The sequence below is a fragment of the Pantherophis guttatus genome, chromosome 3 (assembly GCF_059756535.1).
Source record: "Pantherophis guttatus breed Tessera chromosome 3, ASM5975653v1, whole genome shotgun sequence".
Lineage (NCBI taxonomy): Eukaryota > Metazoa > Chordata > Lepidosauria > Squamata > Colubridae > Pantherophis > Pantherophis guttatus.
This window is the reverse complement of record NC_142065.1, coordinates 168660585-168685561: the sequence shown is the minus strand read 5'-3', so window position 1 is coordinate 168685561 and position 24977 is coordinate 168660585. Positions and strand designations below refer to the sequence as shown.

Sequence of the window (24977 nt, the reverse complement as noted above, 5' to 3'; positions counted from 1 at the left end):
TTTGTTGTTTGTGCCAGTAATCCCAAATTATACAACATTATCCATAAAAGTAAAACATACATGTCAGTACAAAATAATAGGGTTTCTGACATAAAATGAACACAGCTTCAATGTAAGCTTTGAGAAAATGGCAGATTTTGTAATCAAAATGTTAACAATAGATAAGCTACATGTATGTATGTATGTAAGTATGTATGTATGTATGTATGTTTTATTACATTTGTATGTTGCCTTCTCCCCATGCTTTATAATGTTTTCGTTAATCAAGTTTTGTTTAAGCATGACTTCTTGAAGTCAAAATTAATTGGGTATTCCGTAAGCCATGATTAATAAATCATAGTAACTAGATTAATTAAAAATGAATAAAAATCTTTCTGGGAATGAAAAATCAATTTAATAAATTTAGTTTAAAGAACACAAGAAACAAGGATATTCAAAGACGGACACTTGAAAAAGGAATTTTAAAGATTTTGTCAAACCAAGGATTGATTTAATAATGTACATAAAACAGTGTACTTTGACTCCTACTATTAGTTCAAATTTGACCAAGCTCACAGTAATGGGGAACAAAATGGGCATGCCGCAGATTGGTGCTGGTCCATGGACCAGGAGTTGAGGATCCCTCATCTATTTGAAATAAGTCATTCTGAAACCTAACATCCCAGGCAGTTGATATGACAGTACCTAATCATTCTGTTTTCTAATTTCATGTCACTCCTTCATATTCCTTTAATGTGATGAAGCAAGTAGGATGCAAGAAAAGGAAAACTCATGCCGAATTTGTAAATAAACAAATAAGAGCCTCTATTCTCTGTATTTATATTGGGGAGGAAAATCCATCGTATCTCCACATTGCTAGCCAGCAAAAGTTTTCTGTTAATGATGATCTGTTGAAGTCTGCCCCAGAAATAGTTATTTCTTTCTCTCATACATTAAACCTATAGTTAGTATAATTAAATCAGTATATATTTTATAGATTGTATATAGTCTACAAGATTTTGTTCAGATGTGTTGGCTTTCTGTTTCTGAGTTCTGACACTGCAGATAATGATAAGATACTTAGTTAAATTGGATTAATCATTTGCAGTCTTGACCTTGAATCTCCTGGCAGTTGTGTACCTTTGAAAAAGAAGCAGTGTCAACGTCTTTGAACAAGGTAGTGGTCAGATTAGAAACCTTGATCAGATTTACAACCTAATCTGTACCATATCAGGAAAGCGGTTATAATTGATTACTATCTTCAGCTTCCTGGCAAGCTGCTTAAGTAAATAGTCACTAATAACTGCAGGCTCACTTGAATAAAATTTATTTTCTGAATCTGTTTTAATCTGGAATCGAACCTCAATTTGAAACAAAGTCCTTGGATGACATATATTGAAAGAGGGATATGGGATTACAACTCGTTTGGTTTGCTTGTTGTCTCAGGAGTTTGTTGACATCACCAATACTAAGTCTTGGTTGTATCTCTGGGATGACTGATTCAGGAAGGTAATATGGGAGCCTATTTTTCTGTCTCTGGTAGTTGCTTTAAAGTTAGTCAAGACTTTGTTTATCTCCTGCTCTTTATCATCTAAAACCTCTGAAATGATTAATTTAAGATGATGGTAAGATGCGATTGTACAATATCCTATTCGGCATTTACTTGCAGTACTTGTGTGCAACATTGCAATATAAAAACAAAAGAATTGGAGTTTGTATTCTGATGTCACAATGGGTATTTCATAATTTGTCCCACTCCGTCAATGCCTATGGCAATATGGCAACAAATGTTTTGTATTCTGTCCTTATGGTTGGTAATGGACATCTGTGGGGAATGGTTAAGTAATCAGAACTGAATGTAGGAATGTTCTAGCAATGTAGTTCAGTTCTGAAAATAATGCAAATAGTCCCTTGAAGAATACCAAGTTGTGAGGTTTTATAATTCTGTGGCTTTGTTTTGTGATCTATCAGTTGGATTGGACATTTACTGAAAAATATATGTGGTCTTATTTTATATTCATTTATATGGGAGTAAGCATTAAATTATGATTTATTGAACTATGTTGCATGTTTTGAATTTTAGTTATGAGAAAGATGGAAATCTTTTATGCACATATTTCTCCTTACATGAAATGATCAGACTACTTAGTGAAATCAGAAACTTTAAAAAATAGTTAAAAATATCCAGGTGGAACTACGAATAAACATATTTTATTTTTCAAGCATTTAGTAGATTAAACTGCATGCATTTGTATATTTTAATATAGCTTATGTTTTACATTTTACATATTAATGAAACAGTACTTCTGAAATCAAAAACTTTTCTTTAATTTTAGGAATGTTATAAAAAGCATATGAATGTTTAAAATAGGGCTTTACCATGTGTGGCTTTTGTATTTATTTCTGCAATCTTCCTTGATTGTCAGATAAGTAGAAAGCTGAGGTGTAAATTAAATAGTAAAGATAAATAATACAGTGGCATTAAAATATCTGCTGACATGTCAGCCATATAATCTGAGTACTCAGGACTTCGCTAGTGTGGTTTTCATAAGGTTTTTGAAACAGTTGAGCAACCTGAAGAAAAACAAGCAGTAGAGCTCCTGGCGCCTTCTGCAATAGCTGTAGCAAACAGCAGTCAGACTGAAGTGGCCTAAAAGTCACTGAAATAATTTTTTTAAATATTAAAGAAGAAAATTATTTTTTCCAAGCTACCCAAGATGATTGGGTTATAATGATGTTAATATTAACAACATCTTAACTGAAAGTTTATTTCATTACAATAAAAGCATTGGCAAGAATCCTGTGGTTTGGTTGCATACATAATAACTTATTTGCATGCTCATGTTCTTAACAGAAAGCTGGATGTGAATACCATAGCAGAAATAATTTGTAGTGATAACAGGAAGAAAACCACTGCCAAAACTTTGAGATAAATTGGATGTAACCACATTCTCTTGGATCATTTGCCATTTTTGATTGTTTTCAAAGACAATAGAGAACTCATTGTAACAATGAAACTGGAATTACCAGAACATTCATGATTCTTGTAAAGTTATTTCAGGACATGTTCAGCTATTTTAGAACATGTCAATCATTCATTGAGTAGCTTTGAGACAATCACTTTATCTCACCTCAGACTACCTAACAACAGTCTTGAGAAGGGGGAAAGTTATGATAAAGAAAATACATAAATACAAATAAATGAATAACCAATCAACCAGCCAGATATTCATTCAACTCTTAGATTTTATACTAAACTTATTGCTGAATATCAAGTATTAAGGAAACATAGTCATTGTGCTATTTTTAACTTGGGGCAGGTTGAAACAAGTCAGGCAGGCTAATTCTGATCATTCTGTCTGCCAAACTATATAGCAGTACTTTGTGGCTCATAAGCAGAAATGTACATAGAGACCACAACAATTGATATGAGTGGGTGAATACTAGTTCATTTATTCACAGGTTCTTTTGAATGCACCAGCCAAGAGAAATCCATCAGAGAAATAGAGTTGCATGTCCAGTTTTTATCTATGTTTATTTGTAATTTGGACAGCTAATCAGCTTATTCTTCTGGATAATAGATAAAATCATGCTCCACTTGTAATATCCAGGAAATAGAAGGTGGAGCTTCCTTGGCTGTTGATTATGTGATTGATCTAAGACATTGAATACACAATGGATATTCAGAAACATGTAGGTACTGCCATTTTTTCTGATCACCTTATCTCTTTATTTACTTAATTTATTAATAGCCTATAGGCCATATCAAAACACTATATTTACTTATACTGCTACATGTCCATAGGTATATCGGTAGAGTTTTTTTTTATTGTTTTATATCCTAGATTAAAAAATGGAAATCCAATGCAAAATCCAAAATTGTATTAATAGTGTTAGTGAAGGATAAGTCTTTTTATTTAAAATATATAATTAGAACAGGTTTTTAAAAAAATCCAGTTGCCAAGTTCCCCAAATGTGATTGCATGACTGCAGGGGGAAAGGCAGTTGTAACTTAAAGGATGATCAAAGCTGCTTTTTTAAAAGTGTGTTGTAATTTTGAATGGTAGTTAAACAACCAATCATAAATTGAGGATTATCTGTAGAGGGTAGGTTGAAATAAAAGAGGTGTCTTAATCTGATCTGAAGTATATGTAAGTGACCTTGCAGCAAACAAAATTAGGAATTGATGACTGCTCCAGTTTATATTGAAGGCAGGTTTTTTTTTTAATGGCCTTCTAATTCTCTTAGACCACATACTGTTGCTTCATGGTTTGTTTCCTACATTAAATTTACAACTTACCGGTATGTTGGTTTAGTGGACACACTTTGAACCAGGCATAAAGACTCTGATTTTTCTATGTGTGTTCTAACAACATTTACAAAAGAAGCTCTTGTGTTTTTATGGGAAAAACATATGTAGAGCATATATTTGACTTTTATTCTTTGTAGCTGAAATTCTACTGATTTCTTCACATATGGTTTGTGACCTGTTTAGATCAAGTAGTACCTGTGTTGTTTGTCTTCTGATCTCTGACAAGAGATGGCAATAGAAGCGCTGATGCCAGGTCTGTGAGCTATACTTAAAACTCTCAGTTTTCTTGCCCTCAAGCTCCAAGATAACCTAATTTTCTCTTGGTGGAAACAATGCAATCATTTGACTCCTTGTCCACATATAATTGTTCAGATGATCTTTCTCTCTGAAACTGGAAGGTAGGAAGGGAAAATGAAGGAGTCACTGTAAGGTTTGCTTTTTATTCCCTCCTTTGCCTTCTTATTATTTTAATACTTGCTTCTATCTCTTTGTCTAATCTACCAGATTTGTCAGGCGCCTACAAGATTACCTTTATTTTGCATGTCTACACATTTACAACTTAGCTGCTCAGTGTTTGTAAAAGATGTCTTACTTTGAAACGTGTGTGTGTGTGTGTTTTCTGTTTTTCAAGGACTAGTCACATAATAGGACAGAAAATTACTGTTTGAAGTACTTTTTTGTATCACACATATTGCCCTGGGATAACTCCACTCCCCTGGTTGCAGTTTGCTGTAGCTACATAAATATTTGATAGTTAGTCCTTATATATAAGTACAAGTCTTAAAATATGTAAAGTGGCATCTGTTGTCTTCTTCCAAAAGTTCTGCACTTGTTGGGATTGGGTGCAGCTTCAGTGTGGTTGTCCCTCTTCTGGTTGCTACAAAGCTCCAGGCCAAGCTCTGAGCTAAGTTCCAGGCAGGAATCATACCACATTCCATATCCGTACAATTGGCTGCTTACCAAATAGCCTGTGGATCTGGTAGTTGAATGAGAGGTCTCTTGTTTGCCTGGAATAAGTCATACATTCGAGACATCGCTTCCTGCTTCCTTATCTGCTTGTTCTTTTTCTGCTACACATTGCATTTTTGTATGCTAAGGGCCTGGGATGCTGAAGCTACTTATGGATATCATGAAATGCTCAATTAGCCAGATACCTGGAATACTAATAGGAATGCTTGTGAGCAAACTGTGAATGGGGGAATAAATGAATGAGGCTACCTCTTTGCAGGTTTCTGGATCTGAAAACATTTACCGTCCTTTGGGCAATAAAGAAAGGATAAGATGAGCTATATCTGGGTAAGTGGGAGTGGGAAGTATTTCTGTGCGATGGCAGCTACTTTTCCCAGAAATAAACAGCAACCCCAACTTCATTTTCCCACAGTGTGGCTGTCTAGATTACATAAATAGGGGGGCAGCAGTAAAGTAATACTCTGGTTGGGTTCATGCATACTGCTAAACTAAATGTGGTTTGCTTGAATTGGAGTTTTCTGTATTGTGTGAACCCTGTTGCTAGGTTTGGTAAACTATTGTTTTTGGATTAACACTTATCAGCATGCTGGTAAGAAGGTGCTCCTACAATCTGTCTTGATGCTCTCAAATTTCTTGGAATGCACGATTTTTAATTTTTTTAAAATTAGAAATGTTTTAATCCTGGAATGCTTCTGAAAAATGATCCCCATAAACTTGGCTCAATACATTGTTTGTAACTGTGCTCAGTTGTGTAGAAAAAAGACAAAACAAAGAATGCACATATGATATGGTGAGAGTAATAGGTAGCATTCTGGCAAAATAGTGCTCTAAACTGGTTATAATCTCTCATGAGAGCTATTTTATGAATGGACAAGGACCTTGAGAAGCTATTTTGAAAGGCTGTTTTCAAATTTCAGGTGAGTATATCAGAACCCACTGAACCCAGGCTCAGTGTCAACAGAATATTTAAACAATCCAAGCTGAGCATGATATATGAATCCAGAATCTCAGTCTCTTTACATGTCAAGGAAAATACTTCTTGCAGCAAATATAAGGTCATGTGATGACTCATTAATGACCCCATTACTTAGGGACAGAAGTTCTGGTTCTGATTATGGTTGTAAGTTGAGGACTGCCTCTATGGAAATACGTGCTTATTTTTAAATATGAATGTATGTGTGTGTGTGTGTATCAAATTTATATTTCGCTGATAGAGAAATAAAGGGAGACTGTATATACCGTATTTTTCGGAGTATAAGACACATCTTTTTCCCCCCTAAAAGGGGATGAAAATTTAGGTGCGTCTTATACACCAAATGTAGCCCTCCCCACCCACTGCCCCCACCCTTTGGCCTGTGCCTCGCAGCAGTTACCTCCTTGCAAGCAAACAGCAAGAAAAAACAGTTCCTTTCAGCTTCAACATAGACTAATTAGCACAAGTTGATTAGATCGGCCTCCCGACTCTCAGCTGATTTGCTCTCAGCTGTTTTGCGCAGGCCTCTTGCTTGCTTCAAGGAAGAAAATTGCTGGAGTAGATCCCCCCCCCCTTGTGCTAATCAAGTTATGCTGAAAACGAAACTGAAAGTAAAGCAGGCTGTTTGCTGTTTGGTGCAAGGAGGCAAAATTAGGCAGAGGCAGATTACTTTTTCTTCTTTTTCCTCACCAAAAAAGGTAGGTGCAAACAATGGGAAATTTAGGGCAAAAGAGGAGAGTTCAAGATTTTAAACACAAAAGAAAAAAAGAAAGAAAAAGGCAAAAAAAATGGGAAGGAGATAAAGAAAAAGAAATGAAAGAGAAAAATGTTATACATATTTAGAATTGAAATATGAATAGTAGTAAGAAATAAATGGGAAATCATGATTGTAAAAATGAAATGAATAATTGGAATATTTGTCTTTGTATTTTTGAAATCTAGACTGATAAGTTTTTATTTTTTTAGAAATATGAATAAGTATAAACTGTAACAATTGAAATACCTTTAATGGTATATGGTGGTGAAAGAAAAAAGCATTAAATTATGGCTTGGATAACAGCTAGAACATTTTAAAATTTAATTAGGGAAATTGTAATGATTGAAATATTTTAAATTATATATTGTGATGAAAGTAGAAATGATTAAGTTGTGGAGGATTATATGGGCAAAACTATGTGGGTTATTGGGAGAGTTTAAGATGTGAAAATGAGTAACATAAGAGGGGGAAATTATTTGGTTTATTATTATTGGTAAATATAATTAATTGATCTGTAAGAAATTGGATTGCATGGAAATAATTGGAATATTCATGTTCATATTGATTAATATACAAAAAAAGATAGTTATGGAACTAATTGATTTATATTAAAATGTTGAATTTGTATTAAACAATTGTAATATTACATAATTAACCAATGTGAGGATGGATATAAAAATAGATGACAATGGGAAGGTATAATATAGAATAGAAGGGAAAAATTGAATTTGATTAAGATTAGAGATGAGGATGAAGGGTAATATTGGTTTTTTACAAAAATAGATGAGGAATAAATATGAGAAAAAGGAAATATAGAAATTGTAAATTTAATTGAAATGACTAAACACTGTTTAAATTTGTGAACCAGCCAAATACTCTGTTCAAAGAAAATACATTGTATGTTTGTATGTGTGTTTGTCTAAAAAATTAAAAAAAACTTAAAAAAAAAACACCAAAAAAGTTAGGTGGGTCTTATACTCCGGTGTGTCTTATACTCCGAAAAATACGGTATATATATACATACACACCATGTTTCCCTGAAAATAAGACCTCCCTGGATAATAAGCCCAATCGGGCTTTTGAGTGCATGCGCTAAAATAAGCCCTCTCCGAAAATATTTAAATGCATACGCAGCCTGTCCCCGCCATTTCCTCTGGTTAGGGTTAGGGAGACAGAGCTGGAAATCAGATAAGATGGCAAGAGGAGCCCCGTCTTGCTCCACGCACCCCAAAACAATAAGAGCTCCCCAAAAATATGGCCAAGCGCTTATTTCAGGGTTCAAAAAATATAGGACAGGGTCTTATATATTTCATGTTGTAAGTTTATTTCCTTTTTATTGGAGATCTTGCACATAGTCAGTTTGAGCCAGAAGTGAAATGTGAGATTTAGGAACTATTGCAATGAAGCTGCAGTGAATTATGTGTTTGGTAGATCTCAGTATCACCAATTATGAATGTTTGGGTCTTATAATTTTTGTTATTAAACCATGGATCTGAATTATTCCAAACATATCAGAGGATATAGAATTCCAAATCTAGAATAAAACAATAGTTCTGGAAGTGAAACAGCAATTAACAGCATCTCTCTTATTTATCACAGCATTAAAATAAGTAATATTATGCATAGTACATCATCAAATGGAAGAATTATATATTTTCAATGTTGATTTGATGAAAGACCAGTTCAGATTATCCATTTGAATCGTTTATTTCAGACATAAAAATATTTAGATCTTCCCCCACATAAATGTCTTGCCCCGAAATGTTATTCACCTCTATTCCCCTAAGCAGTTTGTAGGTCAATAGCAGTTTGAAAGACAAAATCCCGTCATCTCCTCCTCCCTGCTCTCTTAGGTCTTAAGAGAAAAATGCATGTCTTAGATAATTGATTTCAATGGCTTAACATCTTCTTTTACAACAGTTTTTTTTTTACTGCTTGTAAAAAAAACCACTGCTTGGTGTGACTACCCAAATAGTGCTTTGTGCATTCTATTTCCCCATGAGAATTCGTGCTGCAGACGTTACAAGACATTTGTAATGGTTCATATATTTCATAGCACACTAAAAAAGGATTTAAGATTAAATAATTTCTATAGGCTTTCAGTATCTGGTTTGATGAATACTATGTATGCCTAGAATGCCATACATAGGAAGAAGGTCAGAAGTTTGTGGATGAACTAATCTAGTTCCTTTTCAGGATTTTCCACAAGGAACGAATCCAATTGCATTTACTTTTCCAGGACTTTGTGATATTTTTATAAACTATCAACTACATAACTGTGCTTTGTAGATACGTGGATCAAGAAAAAACCTTTCTTAGAAGTATGCAAAATGTTTCAAATTCAAAATGTTTCAAGTTCAAAGCCCTACATTTTAAGGATTCTGGAAATGTTTTGATTATACGGAGCTCAAAACATGGTTACATTAACCTTGGAACATCATTTAAATAGTTGCAACAACTGTCTTAAACTTTTTTTAAAAAAACAGACTTTAAAAAGCTTTCTATTTCTCAATAGAAAGCGATTGAAATTTAAATGTTTTAAGTCTGAAATGCTCTGTCCCAAGTTTGAAACAGATGTTTTGATTATTTCTTGTTCTGAATTTTAAGTATTTTTAATTTGAAATGTTTTTCACATCACTATTTTGTTTGGAGTGAGTCTACAGTATCTTCAAAGACTCAGTTTGTATACAGTATTGGTTTGTTAAGCAAAATTTTCTATATGACAGCAAGTGTTGATGCATTATTTACAGTGATCCCTAAAAAGAAAAACATCTGGCTATTTGACACATTCTTTAATAAGAATGCATTATAGTGGCAAGTTTTAGGATGGGCTGAATAGGTTTTATCTATCATAGCATGATAATATTGTGACAAATATGCTTATTTCTTATGTTGTGCAGTGTTTTATTTTCAAACTACATCATTCATCACATATTCTTAATATTGTGACCTGTTAAAATAAGTAGTTCTAAACTGAAAAAATGCTAGGTGCAGCAATATGACAAATACTGAAATTCTGTGAATATTGCCAGTGTAAATTGGTGGAACTCTGCAACCTAAATAGTTGTGAATAGAATAGTTTTGTTTTTTGTTACTTGTCATGCAGTAGTTAAAAAACTGATTCCCTTTTTATACATTTATTAAATGGTATGCAAGTCCTGTTAACCTTTGCTTCTTGCACCAACATCCAAAGAGTGTATGGGAAAATAACTTTTAAGGAGAAATAATACTTTTAAGGCCTTAAGAGTTTTATAGGAAGCAAGTAAGAACATGTTATAGTTAGAAACAACAAGGATCATGTTATAAAAATACATTAAAATAACAGCCCTTATATATGTTATTGGATATTTAATAATAATAAAGATAAGCTAGAGGTCTGGTTTGATATTAGGTAACTTCCTCTATGATTGGCTGAATTTTAGAAATAACCCAATATACAATGTCTTAAATGCTGCAATAGACTGAAATAAATAATTTGACATAATTTAATGCATCTTCTCCCAAGATGTGTTATTGGATACAATATACAGCTGCAAATTTTAATTGCAACATTGTGTTTTTCTTTGAGAATAATAATTATTGTTTGTAACAAGCAGCTCCTATGAACTCAGAACTTAGAATGAAACTATTCTAATGAAATAACTATTTCAGTCTACATAGTCGTCAACTCACAGCGATGAAACAGATCAGCTTCTTACTGTTCAATGTTATAAGATCAGATCATCAAAAAGAATAAAATATTTAACTGTTATTGATACTGTACACAATTCACAAAGCAGGTATATAACATCATAAAATACAAAAATAATAACTGACATAACGTTCATTCTCTATCCAACATCAAATAAATTACTTTTGTCTTTTTAAATCTAATTTATAATAACATGTGGAATTCACTGGCATCAAATAAGGTGCTAGCCATCAATTAATACAATTATAAAGAAGATTGGTTAAATTCATGGAAATTTAGGCTGTCAATGCATCACAGACAATATACTTTAAATACTAATACTGCTGAGAAAGTATGCATCCAGTTAACCACCATGGGGCATATAGTGTTGGGCTAAATATATCTGATCTAACCTAATCTATCAGACCTCCTTATGTTCTTTATAATTTCAACAGTAACTTCCCTAAAATTTTAACTATTGGACAGGAATACTTTTATTAGGCTAATATAAAGACAACATTTAAAAAAAGCAAAAAAGAAAGAAAGAGAGAAAAGAAAAGAAAGCCAGTTTGGTTTAATGCAGGAGTCCCCACCCATCCCCCCGGTTCATAGACCGCCATCAATCTGTGGATGCCAGAAACTGGGCCACGCAAATAAGCGAAGCCCATCCGTGGGATGCAGGCAGCACACAAAACCACACCCCTCCAGTCCATGGAGAAACCTCTCTCCATGGAACTGGTCCCTGGTGCCCAAAAGGTTGTGGGCCGCTGGTCTAGTGATTAATCTAAATCCAACTGGTTGATTTTAGACCGATCACTCTCTCTCAGCCCAATCTATCTCGTAGGTTTGTTTTTGTGAAGAAAATAGGAGAACCAAAGAGAATTAAGTATGTTCACTGTCTTGAGTTATTAATAAAAAGGTGATATTGAATAAATGAACAAACAAATGAACAAACAAACGTTCAATCTCTTGAATCCTTTCCATTGAGCAAAATGAAAAATAAAACTGGGGAAAAGCTTAGAATTACTGTATTTTTCGCACTATAAGACACACTCCTCCCCCTTCCCCAAAGTGGGTGGAAATGTCTGTGTGTCTTATAGAGTGAATATTGTGGCAGAGGGGAGGGAGGTTGCTGTGGCAGTAGCGAATGCCTATTAGCTGTTCTAGATGGCATGGATTGTCACAACTTGCCACCAAATGGCAGCAGTGAACGGCGATCCCCACCGCCTAGAACAGCTGATTGGTGGTATTCCGGGAGACCAATCCAAGCACCAATCAGCTGCTCGGCAGCGAAGGCTCCAGCGTTCCCCAGCAGCAGCACCAGCAGCTCAACTAAGTTGACCAGTGGTGGGTGCAATGGAGCGAAGCCCTGACAAAGCACGTGCTAGGCCTGCAATAATGTGCTGAAGCTGACCAGGCTGTTTGCTGTTTGCTGCAAGGACGCTTGCAGATTAATGCCAGATGGATACTGGGAGGCAGATTATTTTTTTCTTGTTTTCCTCCTCTAAAGCTAAGGTGTGTCCTATGGTCCGGTGCATCATAGAGAGAAAAATACGGTAATTATAGATTGTGAAGTATGAGGAGAGAAAAATCAAATATTTAACATACAAAGTCAAGATATGCACTTCACATTCAGTTCTAAAGTTCACATCATGGCTTCATATATTTGCTTTTTATCCTCTCCTTCAGATTCAAACCTGAAGTGAAAATAGTGCTTCAGATCTGAGATAGATCAAGTGTACTTTTCCTGTTTCAGTTCTATAAACTGCACATTATGGCAATTATGAATGTATGATTATTTTAATGTGATTGTGTGGAATATAAAATAAATAGCAAACAATAACAAAAATAAAGTTTAGTTTATTGCTTACAAAATACAAATATAAATAAACATAAGCTTTGTTGCTCTAGATCGGAAGGTGAAATGAATTGCCCAATTGTAAATCTTCAGCTCATATGAGTTCCAGGCATACTGTTAAGCAAACAACCAATTATCACCCATTCACCCACAAAAATGTGTTGCAATATTATTCACCACTGCTTTGGCAGATAAAATTTACAGCGTTCATATTCCATTCTGTTTCATTTATTAATTGAGTCAGTTTTTAGACCTGAAGAAATAATTTATTTTATGTTTCATCTTAGAAACTTGGAATGAAACTCTATACTGTAAAGAACATGAGTTCATTTTTTTGGCCACAAACCATGTTCTCTATTTTAAAACTTTAATATTTATTGTAGAGAGCTTTGGCTTACCTCCTCCCCACACTGACTCCTGTAAAAATTATCAAGGAAATCATCTAGGAAAACTTCTTGATATCAATGATAGTAACCCCCTACTGAGGCTTCAGTGTTATTTTTCTTATTACTAAGTTCCAGTGTATTTGATTTTTTTTAGGAAGTTTGTAATTTAGGTGCAATGAGGTCAGTTACCAAACTCTGGCAACTATATGGACAATTGCCCAATATTTCAATTTGTCCAGTGACTACCTGTAACAATTACAATAATTCTGTTCCAAGGACATTTCTGATCCATCCATCTGGCTTATCTACCTTGGCAATTATCTTTCCTTTCTTCTATTATTGTCAATCTTGCCAAGCATTCATTTTTTCTAGTCCATCATAAACCCACATTGTACATACAAAGTTTCTACTTACCAGACTGTTGTGTCTGGGAAGCATAGTTCTTTTTGCAATCTATGAGAGTCTTAGTAAAGATTTCCATATTCCAGATACCATATTTTTCAGAGTATAAGACGCACCTTAGTTTTTGGGGAAAATAGGGGGAAAAAATTTCTGCCTACCAGGTATTCCATCTGGCTAGTCCCAGCATATTAGTTCGCTCGCTGGTTTTGAGGTTGGGGCTCATTGGGGCTGATTGTCGGAGGGAGCAGCAATTAGAAAAACAGGCAAAACACGTTTGGGGCTGAAAAACAGCTTCAAAAGCACAGCTGATCCTTGGAGGGAACTCCAGTGACTAAAGCAGGCAAAGCACGGAAGGGGTAAGAGAAGGCAGCAGCTGTTCCAGGTAGCCATTTTGGGCACCGTGCGGGGTTACATTTGGAGTATAAGACGCACCCAAATTTTCAGCCTCTTTTAGGAGAGAAAAAGTATGTCATACTCTGAAAAATATGGTAATTTGAAGAGGCAAGCTTTCTTTTTCTTTCTTAATGTTCAACTTTCACAATACTTTACAACTGGAAAACCCAGTGCTTTAACTATTTTGATCTTTGGTTGTCAGAAATATCCTTATACTGCACAATTTGTCTAAGCTTGATACAGTCTTATATTCTTATTCTTATATTTACTTTCTAAATTAATTAGATAATGTGATAATATGCAGTTTTATCTTACCCTTTCCTATTCTTAACCACTCTGCTTCCACTAACTTCTAGTTCATTATGAAGGCTCCTTAGAAGCAAAATAAATATGAAAAGCATGAATAAATATTAACCCTCCCATACCAAGGGAATAAAGAATAAACCTATTCTTTCAGGAGGAATGCAACCCTATCCAAAATCAAATCAGGAATTATTCTAAGCTTCTGAATCAACAGCCACTTCATTTTGTTACTATTAGACCTGAATTTGTTTCTTCTCTTCCAAACGCTTGCTGTTTTCAGATATTAGGTCCAGTCTTCCTTCACCGTACTACTGAGTTTCAGCAGCATCCTGATACCTCATCCCATACTAGTGGACGACTTCTTCCAGCAGCTTCAGGTAGATGTGAAGTATAGGTATGACAGAAAGGGCAGAGCAATGGGGCATTCAATAAAGGAATCACCAAGGGCTCAACTTTTCTTTCCTCCTAATTCTGGCAACACTTGCTCAAGAGTGACCAGCCAGTGAAAAATGGTGTCCCATTCTCAATCCTTGTAGATAGTACAACATAGCATCTATATATCACAGACAATGAAAAAAGTCCAACAAGACCAAGTGAAATCTAAGTCCCACTGCGACCAACAGGAATAACCAATATAGTTTTCATCTCATGCCCAAGCCTCAATCCAGACTGAAAAGGGTCTTCATCCAAGAACTCCTGTGGTTGCAGCCCTACCATTTAACAATTCCTCCCCCCCCAAATTCATAATTTAAATAGTGGTACTTCTGTAGAATGATAAGTGTCTAATATGAAGGAGCATCCATGAGAAAGAGGTGTGCCATTGCATCTTTAAGCCTGGTGACGTTCACTTCTCATTCAAAGATGCATTCAAAAAACCCAGCTCCTCATCTCTTCCTTGGTGGACTGTACCAGGATTTAGCCTGAGGGGAGAGAACTTGCCTCACAGAGATCCTATTCACTTCATCAAGATCCATAGACTCACATGAATCCCAGAAAACATTAAAGACACCACCTCATTATCTCTTCGGCCTTCAGGCCTGGCCAATTGAGTAAATATGATGATTGTACTTCAAAATGCTTAGCAAAAAGATTATTGTTCTCTCTATATATCCACTAATTCTAATAACTATTATCCTGTTGTTTACTGGGATATATAAGCAAGGCACATATTTAGTGATGTCATTTTTAAATATCATTGCCACTCCATTCTTAAGTTTTATATTCTAGTTTTTGCAATATATACTTAAAGTGCCTCCCCCACCCCGTACATTTACTCTCACATCCCCAAAGCACCATGTTTTACAGGTATATACGTCTTTTCCACTTTTAAGAATTTCAAATTCCCTTGGTTTGTGCTTCTCATATTCCATGCTTCAACTGCAAAGAAATTCTTATTTTAGTATAGACAGTATCAATGACCAGACTTTTTTGTGATCTGGACTATTGCTTCCAAACCTATTTATAAAGGTTCAGTTTTTTCATCCCAGTAACTTCTATCTTTTGACATGGAGAGATAATCATCTGGCACCCAAAGTTGTCTATATGTTTTCAGCCGTCTATATGGGGAGTAAGGGGGGGGGAGTTTGACAACAATACAAAAGCTGTCAAAACATCTGTATTTGCCTTTTGAGTTCCTCCAGATTTGAGTTTAGAGAGTTCCTTTTAAGTGAATTGGCTTCCTTCATGCCTTCAGTGCCTCACCTGCTCTCATTCTGTCAATTGTACTTACAGTCCCTGTTCCTTTATGACCTTAGCAGTAAGGGAAACCCAACCAAGGGCTCCTTCTGGGGTGATGCTGGGTGATGATGATGCTGGTGATGACTCAAACCAGTTTACATTAAAAACTTAATAAAAATGATCAGAATGCAAGATATGCAAATGAAGTGATGCTTTGGGGAAGTATTTTTTTTTTAAATAACCAGTTTCAGTCATGACATGGCAGGGTTACAAAATACTTCAGGACATGGCCTGTTCGAAACATCAGGTTTTTAATGCCTTTTTAAAAAAGCTTAATATAATCTGTCAGAAAAAGTGGTAGGAAAATAAACCTGTCTCTTATTCTATCAATTTTGCCTTTGCTTGGAGAGCAAAGACAAGAACATGCTGACACAATGCTGCTATTCTCCCTTGGTCTTTTCAGTTGTTTTAATACAAGATTTTAGCAGATCCTGGAAACTTGCAGGTTTATTAAGGTGATTTTCTGAAGCTTAAGATCCTGTTTACTGTATTTAAGTATCAGTTTGACTCCATGGAGTAAAAATGTAATTCAGACACAGATTTCCTTCTGACAGGAACTTTCCATTGCCATTAGCCAATATTCATGAAAGCAAACTATACATGCCACCAAGTTTCATGCATCACATATCACATATTTCTCAACCAATCTTCTTTTGGTTCTTTATTGCAGGTTTACATATAAATGGCATGTGTAGTTATGCCTATATTAATACAGGTTTAATAACCCATAATAAAACAAGATCACTGTATGAATACATATACTTCATTCTACTCTATATAAATAATTTGCTGGCATTACAATATTGCTATAAATTGTAAGAAATATATGTAATGATTGATACAATATTCTTATATGAATTTTTTAACCAAAATAATTATAACTAGCAAAATCCCATTGTAATACAAAGTCTTTCCCTATAAATATTTTATATTATTTTTATCTTTTTAAGATAGGAATATCTTCATTAGAAGTTTGCTGGCTGATTAAGCTCATTGCAGTTACCAAATATAATTAGGCTCATGTTCTACTACATGTTCAAATCTCTGCTGAGAAAAAAGTGATCAAGTTAAAATACATAAATATTGAATCATATGAAAAACATTCCCAGTAGAAAACATTTTGAGCTCAACATGTGTTATCCTAAGCTTGAAACGGTTGTTCCAAATTTGAAAACAGCTTTTGTCACCCTACCAGAAGCCTTCCAACGCTATTCTCACTTTGCTGGAAATGCTGTTGCCTTTTGTAGTTCTGTTTATTCACACAGCATTTAACTACTGCAAAAATGGGATTCTTTCTTGTGGAAGAAAATGAGTATTTCTTATAGATACAAGTAATATCATTTTTGCTTGAACTTTGAAAATCAACTCAAGCATTTGTGTTTTGAATTACTTCTTGGAACTGTTGTCATCTACCTTTTCCCAAAATACTCATCTCCATTTCACTTTTTCAAACACGCGCGCACGCGCGCTCGTTCACACGCACACACCCACATGGAAATTGTACTCAAGTATTGTTAAAATTATCTCCAGCCTATTTTAAGGCTCAGAATAGCAATAAACTGTCATATCGGTCCTTATCTGTGAATCATATCTGGGGTGTTGTGCTGGCTTGTTGTGACTTGTCTGCTGCTAAGCAAGATTTCCCCACAATTTTGTTCACTGAAGCACACCGTCCGGAGGCGGGTGTCAGTGTGTGTGTGGAAAGGGATTTTGCTCCATCCAAGGAAGCGCAACGACAGTGTGGCGTCAATTTGATACCGCCAAGTTTGTGAGCGGTGCGTGTTTATGTTAAGAGTGGTGGGAAATACTGTAATGTCTACTCTTCTGTGTGTATGGAAAAGAGAGCGAGCGGCCAAATTCAGACTAGCTTCCCCCGCTCCCGCAGTAGGGAAACATCGAGGACGCCCGTACACACAGGCTTGCTTTGTTGCTTTTGTCGAGAAGCCCACCGCCCAAGGGCACCATCCTCCGTTGTCGTAAAGCACCGAAAGGAGCCAAATGGAAGGAGAGCAGGCCAGCCGGCCGGCACGCCCCTCTTGCTGAAAGTTGGTTAGGAAGGATTGGTGGCATCATCTGGAAATGCACGCCGAAGAGAACTTGGGGCTGGCGGGGAATTGACGGGGGGGAGGGGGGAGGGGGTTCGGTAATAGGGCTTCAAGCAGGTACTAACTTGAGGGCGGCTGCCGGCAATGCGAGGGCTTGCCGAGTCCCGCCTGGCCCGAGGGGAGATGCTAAAAATGGTTTTGAGGACTGTGGAAAGTGAGGCGGGAACCGGCAGAAGAGGCAAATATGAGCGTCTGTGAGAACGAGACATGTAGATAGCTATGTTCTGCAGGGCTAGGCTGTGCCACGTGTGTGTGTGTATGTGCGCGCGCGTTTGTGTGTGTGTGTGAGTGAGAGAGAGAGAGACAGCCTATGTGTGTGCGCGCGTGTTGCAGCTGCCTGTCCCCGCAGGCTGGGGAATAGCTGTAGATTTGCCTTTTGGCTGCGGACTGTGTGGGCTTTGCTAGCCCTGACGGCTTCCTATGTTAGTCGTTGCTGGCTTCCTTCGGCTTACCAGCGCCAGCCAGGAAACGAGCAGATTTGCTTCTTTTGTAGCGAGCCTGGTTTACTCGCAGGCTTCGGTTGCCTCCCGATCTGCAGCAACGGCGGCCGCTCGGGGAGCGACGGACAAACCTCCGGGGATCTGCTCGACTTTCCCCTTTGGCTTCTCTTTTCGGACGAACCAGCCGCCGTCTTGCGTGATCTGCCGCCTTCGACTCCGGTTGCAGCCTGTCGCGTCTGGCTGCTCGTCGAAGACCGCTCGATGCCTTCGCCGTGAACTCGAGGAGGAGCGAGATCGGCGCGCCTGGTATGCAGTCGGAGTAATCCTCTTTTTTTGGGGCGGAGGGTTGGTGGGATGGTCCGAGGGAGGGGGCGGTAGGGGAGTCGTTTCGAAGTGATGATGATGATCCGAGAAGTTTCTCCTTTGCTGGCGACAACTCCGAACCGCTGCCCCCAATTGCTGATTCGGGGGCTGCGAAATCTGCCGTGTTTCCGCGCCCGGCTGCCAGAATTCAAAAGGGAGGAGCTGCCTTGTTCGGTACAGCTGCCTGCCCCCTTTCTTCTCCCGCTCTCCTGGTGGGTCTCACCTGCTGCTGCCGCCGCCGCCGCCGCCGCCTTTACTACAGCTCCTCTCTCCCTAACCCATCCCTTTCCTTCAGTCGCCGGTGGGAGTGGAGTGGGGAGCCCTTCTTCCCTGCCTCCCTAAGCAATGAACGTGCCGGGGTTGCCGTGCTGCTCTTCGGGCATCACTTAACGGACGGCAGCTGGCCCCGTACCGAGCTTTGGGTAAGTGAATGTCAGTCTTTTTTAAGCGGGTGCTTGCACGGGCCAATATAAAGTAACCTTATGCACTACACTAGCTTTCCACTCGATGAAGCAACTGTGTCTATTTGGGTGAGCTCTCTCCCCACCACCACTCCACGCTTCCTTCCCAGTTCTGGCTCTCTCCTGTTTCCCCACCCCATTCATCGCACAGCAGCCACCGCCACTGGGAGCGCGCGGCCCCTTTAAGAGCCCAGCTTTGCCTCCCGGTAGCTGAAGGTCATTAAACACAAAAGCTCTCCAGCGCTGCGGTCCAATATAGCGCATGCGCCCTGCCCGAGGACTGGCAGGGAGACGGCAATATGGCGAGAATGCCTGGCAGCGGCGGCGCCGGCGGAGACTGGAGCACCGGGGGCGGTGGCGGTGCAGGTGGTGAGCACAATGCGGGGGACCGGCAGCCCAGCCGAGGTGGCCCCCATCGGCCTCTCCACTATTGCAGCGCGGGAGAGGACGAGGACGGGGAGGACGAGGATGAGATACAGGAGGTGCAGATAACGGGGGACGAGGAGGGCGCCGATGGGGGAATCCTGCTGCTGGACGACGACGAGGAAGAGGAGGACGATGTGATGATGGGACTTGCGTGGGACCCTGAGGAGGAGCCGGGCCATATGATTCGTATGGACCAAGGCTCCAGGGCGCTGCTGGATAAAGCTGCGGCTGCTGTTTGTACCGTCAGGGGCCGCCTCGGAGGGGTCAGGCGAGGGGGCACAGGGGCCATCGGGGCCGCTGCAGGTGGCGCCCCCTCGGTGCCGGTGAGCGCCCGCGGTATGGCCACTTCGATCGTTAGCAAAGCGGTGACACCACTTGCCGCCGAGGACTCAGACCCGGAGGCGGAGTTGCTCCTGCAGCGCCCCGAGCGGGCTCGGCTGAGCGAGAACACGCGCTTGGCCACCCGGTACGCGGTGCGCATCTTCCGCGAGTACCTGAGCGAGAAAGCCCAAAGCCCCGACTTCGAGACCATGGACAAGGGGGCGCTGTGCCGCGTGTTACGCTCCTTCTACGCCGAGGCGCGCTCCAAGAGCGGGCAGCTCTACTCCAAGTCGTCGCTCATCAGCATCCGCAGCTCGCTCAACCGCTACCTCAACGAACCTCCTTATTGCCGCACCCTCGACCTCACCAAGGACCCGGAGCTGCGCGCCGCTAACCTGACTCTGGCCGCCGTCATCCGGAAGCTGGAGGAGCAGGGCGCCGGGCCGGTTGTACAAAAGCAAGCCATTACGCGCGCTGACCTTCGGAAGCTCTACACCTGCAACGTGTTCAGCACGCAGAGCCCCTTCGGGCTCCTCAACAAGGTCTGGTTCGAGACGTGCATGTACTTCTGCACGCGGGGCCGCGAGAACCAGCGCGAGCTGGAGGAGGACTCCTTCGGATTGGCCATGGACGAGGACGGGCGCAAGTTTGTCTACTTTAAGGCCCTGGGGCCGTATCATAAGTCGCGCTCGTCGTCTTGGAGCAAAAAGCGCGCCGAGAGCAGCGACGAGGAGAATTTGCCGCGCATGTACGAAACCGGCACGGAGTTCTGCCCTTACGCCAGTTTTGTGAAATACTTGGCGAAGCGCAATCCTCTCTGCAAGGCCTTTTTTCAGCGCCCGCGGGACCACTGCAGCGAGGGCGACGTCACCTGGTACGAGAACAAGGCCATCGGCAAGAATCTGTTGGGCACCCGCATGCAGATGCTCTCCAAGGCGGCCAAGCTTTCCAAGACTTATACTAACCACTGCATCGGCGCAGTCTCCATAGCCACCCTCAATAGTATCGCCGGCATCGGCACCAAGCTGACTTCAGGGGCCGCCGGTGGAGGAGGTCTCTATGGCCTCAACGGCAGAGCCCGCCTCCCGCCCGTTCCCGCCAACAACACTTACATTCTCCCCAAAGACGGCGACAACCACCCCAGCGTGAAGGCCGAAGCGGCTGCTGTTCTGGTGCCGACTAAGCGCTCCCATGAGGCCATGTACGCTGCCGGGGGCGGGGCCGCGGTAGTGGGAGATGCCTGCGGCCCTTCCTCGTCTCCCAAAAGACTTTGTCTCAGGCCTGCGGAGCCCCTCGACACCGCCGCCGCCGTGGTGGTGGTCTCGGTGAAACACGACCCCTTGTCTCTCCTCATACCTGAAGCCAACGGGCCGAGAAGCACCAACTCTCCCACAGTCATTTCACCTGCAATGGTTTCCCCCACACAGGTAACCAAAAAGAAAATGCCTCTTCCTCCTCCCCTCTCCCCACATACACACCTCTTTTTTCTCCTTTTCTTAGGTTCACCAATTGGTTTAACGAAAAAAATCTCCCCCAAAGTAGATGGCTCTTGAGTTTGCCCTTGATTTCAAGCAGGCTTTTTGGAGTATCTGCTAAAGGAACTTTGGGAACTTTACTAGTTTCCTTCACTCTTGTGATGGCAGTACTGATTCACTGCGTTTAGCATTAGGTATCATGAAACCTAATTCATGAGGGTTTTTTTATTATATATGTCCCATCAGATGATGAAGAAGAGACTTGGGACGTCTGGCATCTTTGCCCAGAGTCATACAACTTTGTGTACATTATGAGAAAGTTATGGGACTGGTAGCTATTAGAAAATTGACATTTTAAAATAAATTTCAGAAAAGGAAAATATTTCAGAAAATTTGAGGGACTTACTGGATCTGTACAGAGTCTTGTCAACATGTTAACAAACTATGTATCTGAAATTGGGCCAACCTGGTTAGTTTTCAGCTTGCAGTGGCTGGTAATATAATTTAAAAGTTTGAAAATCTCAGCAGTTGATTTGTCAAAAGTCATTCTTAGTTTTTTTTAAATGGAGCATACAAATTACTTTGAAGAATTATATTAAGTAATTTGATTTTATTCAAATTGGTTTTTGTAGCATCAAATTGCACAGTTCTTTGTAGATCCATAAAGAAAATTTGAAAAATCAGAATCATTGCCGTTGATTCTTCCAATTATCAATGATCTGGGCTTCACTGTTAATCAAATTCAACTGAGCTTTAAAAGAGCTGTGCTCTGTGGATACAGGTATATAACATGTTAGAACAATTTCCAGAGTAGAAATACCAGTTTTGTACAAACTGACCCTTTCAGAGGAGTTTGCCAGCTAATCAGCTAGCCTGAAGGCTGACTGAAGAAAGAACCTTTTTGTGAATGGCTGCATCAGCATCTGTCTTCCGTGAAATACATGTGACCTCTCTGTTTAGAGTTTGGGGCCACTTAAGTAGAGTATTGTACAACATAAATGATTAGAAATCCACTGATGTGTAAGTAAAGTTGGTGTATGAAATATTCTGTTTTTCTGCATAAAAGTATTTCAATTAATGAAGTTGTGAACAATTGAAAATATTTTTTCTCAGATTTTTGTTCTTGTGTTGCATATCTGCTAATAATGCAAAGGAAAACTGTTTTGAACAAGTATACTGGAATAAAATTAGCTCATTAGTGTAAACCACTGATGTTAGCAAGTGGTTCTTTAAACTTAGAATAATTTTTGCCAGATAATTTATATAGGTTTTAATCTAATAATTTATAATTATATTCAATAACTATATAGCTAACTTGTCTAAAGTGAGTTACATTTAAAGTGAAGTTTAGTCAATATTAATGCCGACAGTTTAAATTAGTAATTTCAAATAGAATAAAAACATACGTTGTACTGTTAGTACCTGTCCCCTGCCCCAACCTGCAACAATTGAACATTTAATGAGATTTATAGATAGCTTAATAATCATCGTTTGGACGAACCTGATTTGCTTATTTGCCCATTTCTATAGAAAACTGTTGGGAAGATTAAAAAAATACTTAATTTAGGGCATGGCAATGAGATTTAATTTAAAATGCTAATTATCCACAATTAATTTTGCCTAAATAACTGCAAAATCTATCACATTTATAGATAGCCTTACTAATTTAAGTACAAATGTCAAAATAGAAACAATAATAATAGATACATGTTCTCCCTTTTAATATAAACAAGACAATGGTATTTTCATTGAGCATTAAAAGAAATAAATGACTGTTTGGGTTAATAGCCTTGAAGCATTGCCAAAGGCCAGCAACAGGTCATTAATTGAAAGAAATGACCTGGCCCATAATTGTTATCCTTAATTGTAAACATAGATGTTTCAGGTCATAACTGAACTGACTTCATCAAGTATCATGCTGCTGAATTCCATGATAGACACATATTGCTGCTTTCATGATAGCTTTTGAGATATTGAAGGTCATAGAATGAAAGCTTTATTGACTGACAATACGATAAAGATATACTTACTGCTACTTATAGGTAAATCAACCTCCCTAGGTTTAATCAAAAACAGAATTAAAAGATTAAATTCATCTGAAACCAGTAAAGGTAAACTTCATCCAGAAGTACTTAAGGAATTTAATAATTATCTAATTTATTATAATATTGGTATTTAATCCTAATGTGCCTATGCTCTGATATATACAATCAAATACATTACATTGAATTTGATGACTTTATACTATGTTTATGCACTGATCATTATACCAATAGTTTTGACATAGAATTAATGACTCTGATTTGTGAATGGAAATCAAACCATCATTAGTTTCTCTGATTTAACTGTACTGGGCATTTCAGAGCGAAGAAGAAAAGGCATGTGGGTGGGCTTACTAGATTCTTTGATATTACCACTAAGTAAAGATAATTGTATAGTTTCTGGGGGAAATGCAGTGGTTTCATGCATTACAGGGTTTTCTACATATGTAATGTAGATTTGTGAAATAGTCACCATTTGCAATTAGATTTAGGAATCACTGTGTAATTTATACCTGCACAGGGAAGCATGGTCAAAATTTATGTACAAGATTTTTTGGCTTTATGCAAATTTGCTATTATGTAGTAGTAGATCATTTTTGCCCAAGCATTCACTTTATTTCAGAAAAAAAAATATTGTTATGCAATTTACACCAGCATAGTTAATTTGTATCAAAGGTCTAGAAATGTGCCAAGACTTCTTCCTGCCAAAAACATTTGACTAATTTCCAATACCAGGCTCCACATCCCTTTGTGCCCATAGCCACACATCTACCATTTTGTTTGAGTTGTTCTAATTGTGTCCTGTTTCTGACTTATTTTTATACCTGTAATAGCCACTATTGTACTATTGCTATGCAGTCAAAGTGACCATGAACATTTTGTCCAACCCCCATGCCCCAGAAAGAAAGGTTCTTTCTAACACCAGAAACAAAATTATTATTTGTTATTAAATTTGTTTGCTGCCCATCTCGCCTGAAAGCAACTCTGGGTGGCTTACAACATTAAAAGTTGAATGTAATAAGCAGTATCAATTTTAAGCATTCAGACAAAATATTAATCCATGAATTTACCATATATAATAACAAATAATGCTAATAGTTGTAGTGCCATGATCCATTCTATATCTGCCATTATAAACATTCACATTAAAAATCAACTGTAGAAAGATGGAGAGAATGTTTTTCACTGTATATAAGTAAGTAGACAAGAAAATATATTTGAGTAACATAATACTCAAGAATAAGCCTTTTTAAAGCATATTTGTTAGCTTATTTATTAATGCATTTGGATTACAAAATTGATCTCATACCCCACAATCTTTTTTCCCCCTTCTGGTTCATTTCCTTGCTTTATGAAATCTGCTTTGTGCAAAGTTTCTAGAGAATGTAACTCTAGCATAAAGGATGGTTATACCATAGTTTTTAAAATGGTAATTTTATTACAGAACATAATTACAAACTTCTCAATATGAAAGTACTGAAAGTTCAGAAGTCATGTGTTCTGACCTTAATAGAGCATTTTCCCTTATTCTTTCATACATGAAGGGTGAAATAGAAACCACGTGGCAGCAGTTGAATGTTGAAAAGGCATATTTATGTAATTTTA

General features: G+C 38.5%; 1 protein-coding gene across 8 annotated transcripts in view; it reads left to right on the top strand.

The window, feature by feature from the left end:
• The window catches only part of KCTD1 (potassium channel tetramerization domain containing 1), a 97684-nt gene that overhangs the window by 19047 nt on the left and 53660 nt on the right, over nucleotides 1-24977 (top strand). For 2 of the 8 annotated variants that reach the window (XM_034429643.3, XM_087890506.1), the window contains exon 1: nucleotides 15900-18590. The exons of 3 other annotated variants lie outside the window; for them this stretch is intronic. Coding sequence is in view for 1 of the 5 variants with exons in the window: in XM_034429640.3 (XP_034285531.2) it covers nucleotides 19408-21282 (1875 nt within the window). In the remaining 4 variants the exon portion in view is untranslated. Of the gene's footprint in view, nucleotides 1-15899; nucleotides 18591-18631; nucleotides 21283-24977 lie in introns of those variants that run through there. 3 more of the 8 variants (XM_034429645.3, XM_034429640.3, XM_087890507.1) reach the window with 3 other exon arrangements.